General features: G+C 45.0%; 1 protein-coding gene across 1 annotated transcript in view; it reads left to right on the plus strand.

The window, feature by feature from the left end:
• Window positions 1-264: 264 nt before the first annotated feature.
• Window positions 265-15,287, plus strand: part of GRAMD1A (GRAM domain containing 1A) — a 133,802-nt gene continuing 118,779 nt past the window's right edge. Inside the window, exon 1 of the mRNA XM_089653890.1 lies at window positions 265-786. Coding sequence (XP_089510016.1) covers window positions 779-786 — 8 coding nt within the window. The 5' untranslated portion in view covers window positions 265-778. The remainder of the gene's footprint in view (window positions 787-15,287) is intronic.

The following is a 15,287-nucleotide window of genomic DNA, read 5'->3' on the forward strand; positions in this document are numbered from 1 at the left end:
AGGCCGGAGTCATTTTTCAAGGCAATTTTGCAAATTTGACCGCTGCGTCCCATCAATGCGCCCCGCTCTCGGAGAAGCGAGGACGTAATATCCCCAGGACCTGGCTGTGCTGCTGTAGGGGGGGGGGGGTTGTGACACATCTGCTGCCTGTTGCTTGCAGCCTTTTTTTCTCATTTCCCCTCTCCTTTTAGAGAAAAGGGGGAGGAGAGAGCGGATGAGACACCAGAAGCGAAGGAGGAGGAGGAGGGGGAGAGAAGAGGAAGGTCGAGTGTCAAATTTCCGAAAGCTTCGATGCTGGAGAAATCCATACAAGCAAGCTGGGAACAGGGATCCCTCCATACAAAGGCCGGGGGAAGGAAAGAGGGGAAATTATGGGGACCAGAACAGCGAAACGCACATAACCGCCATCGCCTGCATAGACCGGAGCCCCCCCACCAACCCCCCCCCCCCAGCACACACAAAGGGAAGCTCATGTACCCTCACAAAGACATCCAGGCGGAGAGCGAAGGCGGCTTAGCCCAGCGGTAGAGGAGACGGCGCTGCTGCTGCTGCTGCTGGCGAAAAAAAAAAAAACCCCTGCGAAATAACTCGCCGGCGAATCCTGCGGCGAGCCTTCATGGGTGAAAAAAAGGGATAAATCAAAGAAATGATTCTGGGGAAATCACAAAAGCCAATGCCGCAACGACGCCGCACAGACGCAGGGAGCGAGCATGAGGACCGCCGGCCGTTAGCCTGAAAAAAAGCGTGGGTCGGCCGGGAACACGCGGAAGACACGATTATGATTGAGTGAGTGCCAACCCCCCCTACCACCCCCCCAACACTTTCCTTTATTTTTCATTTGTGTTTATGGTCAGCTTGGGCCCTCCAAAGCAGAGAGGGCCCCGGGTTGTGTTTGGCACGTTCGGGGATTCAGAACGGGAAATAAAAGGCTATAAAATACCTCCTAGATTGTAAGCTCCCAGGATCAGGGCCCTCCTAACCCTCTTGTATTGAACTGTATTGTTGCTGTATTGTCTCCCGTTATATTGTAAAGCGCTGAGCAAACTGTTGGAGCCATAAATCCTGTATAATAATAATAATAATATAAATCCTGTATAATAAAAGTATCTAAATCCTGTATAATAATAATATATAAATCTTGTAGAATAATAATAATAATAATATCTAAATCCTGTATAATAATAATAATAATAATAATAATAATAATATAAATCCTGTATAATAATAATATATAAAGCCTGTATAATAATAATAATAATATAAATCCTGTATAATAATAATATAAATCCTGTATAATAATAATATAATAATAATATATAAATCTTGTATAATAATAATAATAATATATAAATCCTGTATAATAATAATAATAATAATATTAATGTAAATCCTGTATAATAATAATATATAAATCTTGTATAATAATAATAATAATAATATAAATCCTGTATAATAATAATAATATATAAATCTTGTATAATGATAATAATAATAATAATATATAAATCCTGTATAATAATAATAATATATAAATCCTGAATAATAATAATAATATATAAATCATGTATAATAATAATAATATATAAATCCTGAATAATAATAATAATAATAATAATATATAAATCCTGTATAATAATAATAATAATATATATATATATATATAAATCCTGTATAATAATAATATATAAATCCTGTATAATAATAATATAATAATAATAATATAATTAGTCGGTTTAGTTTGCAGGCTGCTGCTGATGTGACAGTTATTTGTGTGTGTGTGCTGATGGATGCATGCTATCGCCGGTACAAAACGCTCAGCGATTGGCGATTGCTGTGGGAGGCGATGGTGTGATGGCGAGTTGTAGGGTTGTGGTGGGGGCGGAGGGGGGGGTCCGCAGAGGGGCACACGTGCTGTGTGTTTTGGGATACAATGTTGGAATTGTTGCAGGCTGAAAACGTGGCAGGCCATAGGCAGGGGAGGAAGAGACCAGAAATCTTCTCTGCAACTTAAAACGAAAGTGTTGCAGGCGCAGCAGCTGCCAAATTTGTAACGGCTTCCGGAGAAGCCAAGCTGGCCGCCGTTGTATCTCGGCTCGTCCTCGGGAGGACTGCAGGTCCGCTATGTGCTCGGCGCTAACGTGTTTTTTTTAAGGGGTCGACCCGGTGACACTTACACGGGTTCACATACATGTGGCGCGGTATATTGCATGTGATTCGCAAAGGAACCACGCCGCATTCCAAATCACATGCGATTTGTGTGCGGTGTGATCGGAGCCGTATATTTAGTACGGCTCTAATCGCACCAATAACACGCAGGACCCTTTTTTTGGCCCGCACTAGAATCGGATCGCACGGGTATTCGCACCTATGTGATCCGATTCTGCACATCGCACCGCGTTTTGCGGACCGCTTTCAGGGTGTTGTTAACATACACACCCGCAGCGGCTCGCATGAACGGGGTGCGATTCTGATACGGTGTGGAATTCGCCATGCTGGAGCTGCCCATGGAGAGCTCTTTGCACATACATGGCCACATGCTTGCATCCTAGCAGCTGGGGATAGGTGGGCATTTGCACATGTGCAGTGTGTGGTTGGCCTCAGCTGTGGCCTGTTTGAACTGCCAGAGTGGACCTGGTAGAAGGGAGGCCACAGTCTGCTAGTTGCCCACCAACAATCTGAGGAGCACGTGTCTCACCACCAGGGGCGGACTGACTACTCATGGGGTCCCCGGGCAATAGGAAATAATGGGGCCCCTTTCTCCTTGCCCACACTCAAACAGTCTATAAAAGGTACCAGGGGCATCTCATGGGGCCCTCTACTGATCCCGAGCCCTCGGCAGTGCCAGGGTGCCCACATGGTCAGTCCGAACCTGCGCACCACCATCCCATGGCACCCCTCCTTGTATAAGAGGGAGCTGCACCCAAGGAGGCTGCCCCTCTTGCCCCCACCCCTCTTTATGTCGACTGCCTTCACTCTAACAACTAATGATGCTGCACAGCCCAGCCGCCAGCTTCCTAGCAACCAGCTTCAGGGTATACAGGGCAAAGTTATTGAGTGGCAGTAAGGATAGAGTGTATTGTATGGACATTTCAGCCCCAGATGCCACCCCATTTTTGCCTCCCTTCCCCTTTGATTGCTAGGATGCTGGCACAGCGACCCATGATGCTGTGACCCCACCGCTAGCATCTTAGCAACCAATGCGTGTTATTGGTTGCTAGGATGCTGGCAACGGGACTGTACAGCACCCATGACTGCTACCATGGAGGCGGCTGGTCCATACAGCTTCATTGGTTGTTATGTTGCAGGCAACTGCCTTCACCGTAACAACCAATGATTTTGTACAGCCCAGCCGTCAGCATCCTAGCAACCAGCTGCAGGGTACACAGGGCAACGTTAATGAGCGGCAGTAAGGATAGAGTGTATTGTATGTAAATTTCAGCCCCAGATGCCACCCAATTTTTGCCACCCTTCCCCTTTGATTGCTAGGATGCTGGCACAGCAACCCATGATACTGTTACCCCCCCCCCTAGCATCCTAGCAACCAATGTGTGTCATTGGTTGCTAGGATGGTGGCAACGGGACTGTACAGCACCCATGGCTGCTACCATGCAGGTGGCTGATTCATACAGCTTCATTGGTTGTTATATTGCTATGTTGCAGGCGACTGCCTTCACCATAACAACCAATGATGTTGTACAGCCCAGCCACCAGCATCCTAGCAACCAGCTGCAGGGTATACAGGCAACATTAACGAGCAGCAGTAAGGATAGAGTGTACTATATGGACATTTCAGCCCCAGATGCCACCCCATTTTTACCACCCTTCCTCTTTGATTACTAGGATGCTGGCACAGCAACCCATGATCCTGTGGTCCCACCGCTAGCATCCTAGCAACCAGCTTCAGGGTATAGAGGGCAATGTTAATGAGCGGCGGTAAGGACAGAGTGTACTGTATGGACATTTCAGCCCCAGATGTCACCCCATTTTTGCCACCCTTCCACTTTGATTACTAGGATGTTGGCACAGCAACCCATGATGCTGTGGCCCCACCGCTAGCATCCTAGCAACCAACAACACTTTGGGGTTGATTTACTAAAGTCAATTAGACTGTGCACTTTGCAAAGTGCAGTTGCCCCAGAGCTTAGTAAATGAGGTAAAGCATTCCAAATCACAAGCAAGGAAAATAAAGAAAAAACTCAGCATTTTGGCTTTCACATGATTGGACGACGGAAGTCAGCAGAGCTCCTCCTCATTTACTAAGCTCTGGAGCAACTGCACTTGCAGAGTGCACAGTCTATTTTGCTTTTAGTAAATCAAACCCTTTGGTTGCTAGGATGCCGGCAACAGGACCGCACGGCACCCATGGCTGCTAGCACGCAGGCGGCTGGTCTGTACAGCCTGCAACATAACAACCAATGATGCTCTGCAGCCCAGCTACCAGCGTCCTAGCAACCAACTGCTAGCGTCCTAGCAACCAGCTCAGCAATGCTGTCCTGTGTGTACAGAGCAACACTGCCAAGCAGTAAGGAAAGGGTGTATGGTTGGGACACTCCAGCCTCAGTGCTGCCCCCCCTCCAAGTGACACCTCACTTTTCCTCACGGATGGCAGTCCAGAGACTGCTGTTCAGTTGTGATGTCACCTTGGATGTGGTGTGATGTCACTTTGGATGTGGTGTGATGTCACCTTGGATGTGGTGCCAGCAGCCCCAGCAGACTCCGAACTGTCACTCAACTGACACTATATAACATTTTATTTCACTCCTCCCTTGGAAGCTACATAAAGTTTTATGGACATACCTGGGAACTTGCTGGCACTCACCCAAAGAATCTGTGCATGCAGCTATTAATTCTGCCTCCTGATTTACAAAGGTTCCCAGTTAGAATTATGTAGGGATGTAGCTGGGTCAGCACAGACAGTAATTAGAAACTCCCAGAAGAGGAGAAATGACATGAAAGGATGGAGGGGGCTGTTCTAGGTCATTAACTCTTCCTGGAGTAGTCACATTTTTTAGCAAGTACATTCATACATACACATACTGGGGCCAATTTGTTTCTTAGACAGGAGCCGACTCACCCACCATCATTTGTTTGGTGTGTGGGAGGAAACTGGAGTATCTAGAGGAAACCCACGCAGGCACAGAGAGAACATGCAGACTCCAGACAGGTGGTGGCGTGGTTGGGTTTCAAACCGACAACCCTAGTACTGCCAGGAGGAAGTGCTAACCGTTTAGCCACTGTGCTTTCCGCTGAGGTTGGTGTAGGAAGGGTTTAGGACCTCTTTTATGTCTTTTTTTTTTTTTTTATGTCTGTCCCCAGTAGAGACATTTCCCTTCATTTCCTGTCCCTGAAACACAAGAGAAAGTGAAAGGAAATCTCTCCAAAGGTGAAATCCGTTCTTGTGGAGCAACTGCACTTTGCAAAGTGCACAGTCTATTTTCCTTTAGTAAATCAAACCCAAAGTGTTATTGGTTGCTAGGATGCTAGCGGTGGGGTCACAGCATCATGGGTTGCTGTGCCAGCATCCTAGCAATCAAAGTGGAAGGATGGCAAAAATGGGGTGACATCTGGGTCTGAAATGTCGATACTGTACACTCTGTCCTTACCGCCGCTCATTAACGTTGCCCTCTATACCCTGAAGCTGGTTGCTAGGATGCTAGCGGTGGGACCACAGCATCATGGGTTGCTGTGCCAGCATCCTAGTAATCAAAGGGGAAGGGTGGCATAAATTGGGTGGCATCTGGGGCTGAAATGTCCATACTGTACACTCTATCTTTACCGCTGCTCATTAACATTGCCCTCTATACCCTGAAGCTGGTTGCTAGGATGCTAGCGGTGGGACCACAGCATCATGGGTTGCTGTGCCAACATCCTAGTAATCAAAGGGGAAGGGTGGCATAAATTGGGTGGCATTTGGGTCTGAAATGTCCATATAGTACACTCTATCCTTACCGCCGCTCGTTAACGTTGCCCTATACCTGAAGCTGGTTGCTAGGATGCTAGCGGTGGGACCACAGCATTATAGGTTGCTGTGCCAACATCCTAGTAAACAAAGAGAAAGGGTGGTAAAAATGGGTTGGCATCTGGGGCTGAAATGTCCATACAGTACACTCTATCCTTACCGCCGCTCATTAAGGTTGCCCTATACCCTGCAGCTGGTTGCTAGGATGCTGGCGGCTGGGCTGTACAACATCATTGGTTGTTATGGTGAAGGCAGTCGGCTGAAACATAGCAACATAACATGAAGCTGCATGGACCAGCCATCTTCATGGTAGCAGCAATGGCCGCTGTACAGTCCCGTTGCCAGTATCCCCATTGGAACATTTCCCCTCACCTCCTGGTGACAACTGAAAAAATTGGGATTTGTAATATTGCTTGTCTTGGGGACAGTGGAGCCGAGGACAAATAGAGAGGATGAATCTCTCCATCAGGGACCTGGATGGCAAAACAAACCCTGACAGTGATTTCAGCTCTTCCACCCCCCATCCGTAACGAATGAAGAAGTTCACGCTTTACATGTAATATGCAGATAACGAGGCATTGCACGGTGCGATTACCAGTCTGTCCCATGGAATCGTCAGCAGATAAATCTGTCTGTATATGTCCATAAAAATCCGAGATCCCACTGACTGCTAATTGTCTGTTATAATAACAATCACACTCTTCCTTACTTTTTCGCTGTTTATTTTCTGGGCCTGTTTTTCCTTTTCTTTTTTTTTTGACTATTTTTGTAGATTTTTTTTTTAGTTAATTTTGTATTTTGTGCATATATACTGGATAGATAGATAGATAGATAGATAGATAGATAGATAATAGATAGATAGATAATAGATAGATAGATAGATAGATAGATAATAGATAGATAATAGATAGATAGATAGATAGATAGATAGATAGATAGATAGATAGATAGATAGATAATAGATAGATAGATAGATAGATAGATAGATAGATAATAGATAGATAGATAATAGATAGATGATAGATAGATAGATAGATAGATAGATAGATAGATAGATAGATAGATAGATAGATAATAGATAGATAGATAATAGATAGATAGATAGATAGATAGATAGATAGATAGATAGATAGATAATAGATAGATAGATAATAGATAGATAGATAGATAGATAGATAGATAGATAGATCATAGATAATAGATAGATAGATAGATAGATAGATAGATAGATAGATAGATAGATAGATAATAGATAGATAGATAGATAGATAGATAGATAGATAGATAGATAGATAATAGATAGATAGATAGATAGATAGATAGATAGATAATAGATAGATAGATAGATAGATAGATAGATAGATAGATAGATAGATAATAGATAGATAGATAGATAGATAGATAGATAGATAATAGATAGATAGATAGATAATAGATAGATAGATAGATAGATAGATAGATAGATAGATAGATAGATAGATAATAGATAGATAGATAGATAATAGATAGATAGATAGATAGATAGATAGATAGATAGATAGATAGATAGATAGATAATAGATAGATATGTTTTTTCATTCATATTTTGCACATATTTATCTATTTTTAGGTTATTTTTTGAGCCCAGTTATTTACTTTTTTATGTTTTTTTTTATGCAGTGTATATTGTATACCTACTTGTTTATTTATTAGATTATTTTTGTGGTCATTTATCTATTTTTTTACATTTTTTTAGCAGTTTATTTTTTGGTTCTGTTTATATTTCTTTGCCCTTTTTTTAGTTTAATTTTGTGGTTATATATATATATACAGAGAGAGAGAATGAGAGAGAGAGAGAGAGAGAGAGAGAGAGAGAGAGAGAATGAGAGAAAGAACGAGAGAGAGAGAGAGAATGAGAGAGAGAGAAGAGACAGAGAGAATGAGAGAAAGAACGAGAGAGAGAGAGAGAATGAGAGAGAGAGAGAATGAATGAGAGAGAGAAGAGAGAATATGTGAAAGAGAATGAGAGAGAGGATGAAAGAATGAGAGTGACAATGAGAGAGAGAGAGAGAATGCATTATTTTTCTGCAGTGTATTTTTGTACATTTTTCATTCAATTTGGTTTTGTCTGTTTATTTTTGTGTCCTTTTATTTATGTGACTCGTTTAATATTATATTGTGTGCAGCTTTTTTTTTAGTTTTTTGCTTATTTATTTATTTTGCAGTGGTTTTTTTTTTTGCTCCTGTTAATTTTTTTTGTGCCCATTTTTTTGCCGTTTATATCTGTGCTATTTATTTAATTTTTTTTTTTTTTTTGCTTGTTGTTTATTTCTGTCTCTTTATTTAATATTACAATCTGCGCAGTGTTTATCCTTCCAATGTTCTAGAATTCCACAGCCAAACAATAGGACCTGTTTTTATGACTTTAGTGTCACCAGGAAATGATGTGCGGTGTAAATATAATTTCCTTTTTGTCGAGCCGCATGGTTTTCTAAACAATTTGAATTATGAACAACAAAATTCCTCCGCCAGGCCAGAAACATTTGCGGCATAAGAGATTTTGTCATCTCCAATGCTTTTTGTAGCGTTTTTGTTTCTTGTATGTCGTCTGGTGATTGTTTGACGTATGAAGTCCATGTATTCATTTATTATTAGTATGTAATGCAAACAGTGTACACCCGCTGTGCCCATTATGAGGGGTTCCCACCATCCCTGTGCTGAGTTCCCGGCTCTGTACACCCGCTGTGCCCATTATGAGGGGTTCCCACCATCCCTGTGCTGAGTTCCCGGGTCTGTACAGCCGCTGTGCCCATTATGAGGGGTTCCCACCATCCCTGTGCTGAGTTCCGGGTCTGTACGCCCGCTGTGCCCATTATGAGGGGTTCCCACCATCCCTGTGCTGAGTTCCCGGGTCTGTACAGCCGCTGTGCCCATTATGAGGGGTTCCCACCATCCCTGTGCTGAGTTCCGGGTCTGTACGCCCGCTGTGCCCATTATGAGGGGTTCCCACCATCCCTGTGCTGAGTTCCGGGTCTGTACGCCCACTGTGCCCATTATGAGGGGTTCCCACCATCCCTGTGCTGAGTTCCCGGGTCTGTACGCCCGCTGTGCCCATTATGAGGGGTTCCCACCATCCCTGTGCTGAGTTCCGGGTCTGTACGCCCGCTGTGCCCATTATGAGGGGTTCCCACCATCCCTGTGCTGAGTTCCCGGGTCTGTACGCCCGCTGTGCCCATTATGAGGGGTTCCCACCATCCATGTGCTGCGTTCCCGGGTCCGATTAGCGTTTATCTAATCCGAGATTCTCAATCTGGTTAATATTTAGTTCCTCTTATCGGGATATCGGTGCCGGCCGTTTGCAGAGTGATATCAGTATCTCTGGACGGGGAAAGCGACAACCAGCAGGGAAAAGTGTTGGAGGTTGTCGGGGGATTAGCACACAGCCTGGGGGGGACAGACATCAGACAGCCAGATTAGAGTCAGCAATGGAGGAGGTGGGAGTGGGCGACCGCGAAGGGAAAAGCGCTGTGAGTCAGAATCTGGCATCACCTGTCCGCTCAGCAAGAAGGGACACGCCGTGATCCTCGCCGCTTCCGTCTGTTCCACAGTCATGTGAGTACTTGTATGTACCGGGGATAACGCACAAAGGCGGGAATACACGTGGTAATCTTCAGTCGATTTCAACCAATTTCCATCCGCCGAGAGTCCCCGATACGAAAGTAGAATCAGGGCCGGCAAGGGGGTGGGCAGAAGGGGCAGCTGCCTTGGGCACCTCAGCAAAATGGGGCACAAATTGGAGCTGTAACCTATACTTCAATGGAACGAGGGGGCGCACTTTGTTTTTTTCACCTTGGCTGCTAAAGAACCTTTTCCCGCGAGTACGACCGACCACCAAAACGGGCTCTGGATACGACGCGTAAAATTTGCGATAGATCGAAAACAATCAGAATATTTCCTGACATTTGCGACCGGCAATCAAATCGAAAATGATCAGATTATTTCCCGTCATTTCAAAAATGATCGGATTATTTCCCGACATTTCTTACGTCTTCTTGCGGCCGTCAATCCCATCATAAATGATCGATTTATTTACCGTCATTTCTTTCATCTCCTTGCAGCCGGCAATCTCATCGAAATCGATCGACTTATTTTGCGACATTTCTTTTGTCTCCTTGTGGCCAGCAATCCCATTGAAAACGTTTGACTTATTTCCTGTCATTTTGAAAACGATCGGATTATTTCCCAACATCTCCTTGCGGCCGGAAGACTTTTCATATAAAATATAACTGGAATTCTTCTTCTTCCTTTCTTCTTCCTTCTTTCTTCCTTCTTCTTCCTTCTTCTTCTTCCTTCTTTTTTCCTTCTTCTTTCTTCTACTTCTTCTTCTTCTTCTTCTTCCTTCTCCTTCCTTCATCTTCTTCTTCCTTCTTTTTTCCTTCTTCTTCTTCTTCTATCTCCTTCTTCTTTTTCTTTCTTCTTCTTCTTCTTCCTTCTTTTTTCCTTCTTCTTCTTCTTCTTCTTCTTCTCCTTCTATCTTCTTTCTTCTTCTTCTTCCTTCTTTCTTCATCTTCCTTCTTTCCTCCTTCTTCTTCTCCTTCTTCCTCCTTCCTCTTCCTTCCTCTTCTTCTCCATCTTCCTCCTTCTTCCTTCTTTCTTCATCTTCCTTCTTTCTTCCTTCTTCTTCTCCTTCTTCCTCCTTCTTCTTCCTTCCTCTTCTTCTTCTTCTGCTTCTCCATCTTCCTCCTTCTTTCTTCTTTTTTCATCTTCCTTCTTTCTTCTTTCTTCTTCTTCTTCCTTCTTCTTCTTCTCCTTCTTCTTCCTTCTTCTTCTTCCTTCTTCTTCTTCTCCTTCTTCTTCCTTCTTCTTCTTCCTTCTTCCTCTTCTTCTTCTTCTCCTTCTTCTTCTTCTTCTTCTCCTGCTTCCTCCTTCTTCCTTCTTCTTCCTTCTTTCTTCCTCCTTTCTTCTTCTTCCTTCCTTCTTTCTTTCTTCCTTCTTTCTTCTTCTTCCTTCCTTCTTTCTTCCTTCTTTCCTCTTCCTTCTTTCTTCTTCCTTCTTTCTTCCTTCTTCTTCTTCCTTCTGCTTCCTTCTTTCTTCCTTCTTCTTCTTTCTTTTCCTTCTTTCTTCCTTCTTCTTCTCCTCCTTCTCCTGTCACGGCTCATGCGCAGATTTTTTATCGGTAGAACGATCGGCTGATTTCCCCATCATTGCCGGGAAAATCGGCCGATCGTCAAAATCGGCCGCAAATTTTCCAACATGACCAATAAAAACAGTGCAAAAACCCCAAAAAACAGCCAACCAATTAACCCACTAACGGTGTGAGAATCGGACGATTTTTTTATCGGACGATTTTCGACCCGTCTATGGCCGGCATAAGGGCTTTTAGTGGTTGAGTTCACCTGGCTCAGTGGTCCTCCAATCATCCCCGGCACCCCTGTGGTTGGGTTTGACCCCCTTCTTGACAGTTATGGAAGAGCACAATGGAGATTCGCATCATCCAAGGAACCCAAATGACGGTTTGACCGACCAATAAGACACGTCGATTCGATGCTTTTTGAACATCCTGAAATTTTTTTTTTTTTGCCATTTTTGTGACTCTGGATAATTGTTATCTGGACAGAAGTTGCTGAGCTGAGCGTTGTTCGCCGGTTGCTGAGTGCACAAATATCTGCGACTAACTGATGTGTGAAATGTTGGAAGTATGTGCCGAAGTAAGCAATTCGCCTTCCTGGAATTAGACGGAATAATGATTTTCTAATTCCGGACGATCTTCCAGCGACGATCGGTCGGTACAGAGGACCGCTATGCTTTTGCAATGTTTGCCGCTCTAAGCAGCTTTCTGTAGACGGCCAACAATCCTGTCCAATCTTCCACTTCGCCCAGAAAATTGCGGCGATGACAAACGTTTCGGTATTTAAACAGCACAGTAAAAAAAAAATTTTGGAACGCATCCAGAAAGACATCAAAAATGCAACAAAATAGCAGCAGAACAAAAGTGAGGAAAGGAGAGCAGGGGCGGACTGACCATTTGGAAACTCGGGCACTGCCTGAGGGCCCGGGGTCAGTAGGGGGCCCCATGAGATGCCCCTGGTACCTTTTTCATAGGCTTTTTTAAGTTTGGGCAAGGACACAGGGGCCCCATGATCCCCTATTGCCCGGGGGCCCCATGATCCCCTATTGCCCGGGGGCCCCATGATCCCCTATTGCCCCATGAGTTGTCAGTCCACCCCTGCAGGAGAGGTTCTTGTTGGGGTGTACAGAACATTCACTGTTAGAATTCCAGGGGAGTAAAATTGCGCAAAATGGGAAAATCAACTTTTGCTGCAACGGTCACCTTCAATCCAGAGACAACCCCCGCAGTACTCTTTTTATGCTGCTAAATGTCCTCAGTCTGTTGCCCTAGCTTCCTCTGAGCCCAGGTCACCCTTGGCCCGCCCCCAGTCTGTGACTGGACAGTGAAAGGAGAAGCAGCAAGTGATGAGCTCATCTCTTTGTCGCTCTACTTTCTCCTCCAATCAGCATGCTTCTTGTCAGTGGATGGGGAATCCTCCCTGCTGAGGCATTTTATTCTGAGAGCCGGGAGACTTCCGCACCATCAGAATACTGCCGGCTATAGCCGGGGACACTGATCGATCAAGAAAAGCCCGGCTGGGCGGTTGTACAGAAGTCGATCGGTAGACAACCACTGACCCCATACATCGATGAAAATTTGGAAGGTCCCTGATGGATCCATGTATGGTCATCTTGAGAAAATATGTGAAGCTGACATTCCATATTCCTGATGCCTTCTGCACCGGGCACTTGCATGAATTTTCCTGTTCTCTTTGTATTGCTTCGTTTGTGTGAACTCCCTGGTGTTCCTGCAAGTCCCTCTGCATTTCTATTAAAAAATGACCACACTAGGCATGAGAGCACAGCGGGGTCAGTTTCCTGGCTGTGCTGGGAACTAAGCCTGCTCTCTTCCAATGATCAGACTTGTCCTGACACCCTCCTCCCCTGCACAGCCATTCACTGGGAAGATCAGTGTGCTGCCGCTCCTTCTCCCCCTGCTCTTGCAGCTGAGAACTGAGGGAATGTGATCATGTATAAAAAAAGAGAGAAAAGAGGTATTTATAATGTGTTTCTATATCTATACACAAATATTTTGCCTTTCGTTTCTATTTTTACCTGAATGAGTTGTTTTTCAAGGCGAGGGTTGACTTTATGACAGCAGTGATGCCCAATGCGATCATTTCTTCATGGAAGGTGACCCCGGCCGACACCCTGCCCATGTGACTGAATATAGAATCCGGATTCAATGATATATGATAGTAAAATAAAAAATCACCATTATGGAAATCCTAGAAACAGACACAGCATTGTTACCATGTCAGGGGCCACACACAGGGCCACATTCCTGGAGTATTTATACAGAGATATATACATTGTATACTGTGCTATGTACACCGACCCCCATCCCATCCTTCAATCTGATCTTCATACCTTTGTGTGAGTGAGATATATATATGTATGTGGAGGGTTGGAGTATAAATATTTACCCCTACTAATATATTCCTTCCCTTCCCTTTCCATTCCTTTCCTTCCCTTCCCTTCAATTTCCATTCCTTTCCCTTTCCTTTCCTTTCCTTCCCTTCCCATTCCTTTCCTTTTTATTTCCTTCCCTTCCCATTCCTTTCCTTTCCTTTCCTTCCCTTCAATTTCCATTCCTTTCCCTTTCCTTTCCTTTCCTTCCCTTCCCATTCCTTTCCTTCCCATTCCTTTCCTTTCCTTCCCTTCCCTTCCCATTCCTTTCCTTTTTATTTCCTTCCCTTCCCATTCCTTTCCTTTCCTTTTTATTTCCTTCCCATTCCTTTCCTTTCCTTTCTTTCCCTTCCCTTCCCATTCCTTTCCTCCCCTTCCCTTTCCTTCCCATTCCTTTCCATTCCTTTCTTTCCCTTCCCATTCCTTTCCTCCCCTTCCCTTCCCTTTCCTTCCCATTCCTTTCCTCCCCTTCCCTTCCCTTTCCTTCCCTTCCCTTCCCTTCCCATTCCTTTCCTTTCTTTCCCTTCCCTTCCCATTCCTTTCCTTTCTTTCCCTTCCCATTCCTTTCCTTCCCTTCCCATTCCTTTCCTTTCCTTTTTATTTCCTTCTCTTCCCATTCCTTTCCTTCCCTTCCCTTCCCATTCCTTTCCTTTCTTTCCCTTCCCATTCCTTTCCCTTCCCTTCCCATTCCTTTCCTTTCCGCTCCTTCCCTTCCCATTCCTTTCCTTTCCTTTATCCCAGCCTTCTCTTTCTCTTCCCTTTTCTCTCTCTCCCCCCGCCTCTCTCTCTTTTTCTCCCTCTTCCCCCCCTCTCTTTTTCAACTATTTCTCATCCCCCCCCCCCCCGCTCTCCCTTCTCACTACCCACTACCCCTCTTCATCTCCCCCCTCTCCCCCCCTTTCATCTCCCCCCTCACTTTCCCTCCGCCTTCATCTCCCCTCTCTTCTTCCCCCCACCCCACCTCTCTCCCCCCTCTCCCCCCCAATGGTGAAGGAATTGCTGCAGATTCTGGCACCCCCTATATAGTAACAATGAATGTTCTGTGTATAATGTGGGTCTTTATTGCAGATTTACATCCTCCCCGTCTTGCCTGCCCCCCCCCCCCCGTGCCCCCCGTCCCATTGTACAGTCCACTTGTTGAAGTTTTTTTTTAATTTCTGCTACCCCCCACCTCCCCCCATTTCTTATCTTTGCTACCCCCCACCTCCCCCCATTTATTTTATCTCTGCTACCCCCCCGTCTTCCAATATTACTTATCTCTGCTACCCCCCTCCCCCCATTTCTTATCTCTGCTACCCCCCAACTCCCCCCATTTTTTTGTCTCTGCTACCCCCCCACCTTCCACTATTACTTATCTCTGCTACCCCCCCATCTCCCCCATTTCTTATCTCTGCTACCCCCCTCCCTCCATTTCTTATCTCTGCTACCCCCCTCCCTCCATTTCTTATCTCTGCTACCCCCCCCCTCATTTCTTATCTCTGCTACCCCCCCCATTTCTTATCTCTGCTACCTCCCTCCTCCTCACATTCCTTATCTTTGCTACCCCCATCTCTTTTTTCTCTCTCTCCTCCCTCTTCTCAACCCCTTCTGTCTCTCTCCCCCTATTCTTGCTTTCTCCCCCCCCCCTCTATCGCCCCCCATCTCTCCCTCCTCTCTCTCTTTTTAGCCCCTATTTCTATTCACCCCCTTCCTATTGGTGCAGTCAGTCCAGCAGTGATTCTGCCCCCCCCCATAGTAATGATGAATTCTCTGTATACAAGACGGGTCTTTATTGCAGATTTACCTCCTCCCCGCCCCCCCTGTCCCCTCCATTGTAGATTCCACTTGTTGA

Source organism: Staurois parvus, unplaced genomic scaffold (genome assembly GCF_062004578.1).
Source record: "Staurois parvus isolate SC_StPar_1 unplaced genomic scaffold, SC_StPar_1.0 ptg000726l, whole genome shotgun sequence".
Lineage (NCBI taxonomy): Eukaryota > Metazoa > Chordata > Amphibia > Anura > Ranidae > Staurois > Staurois parvus.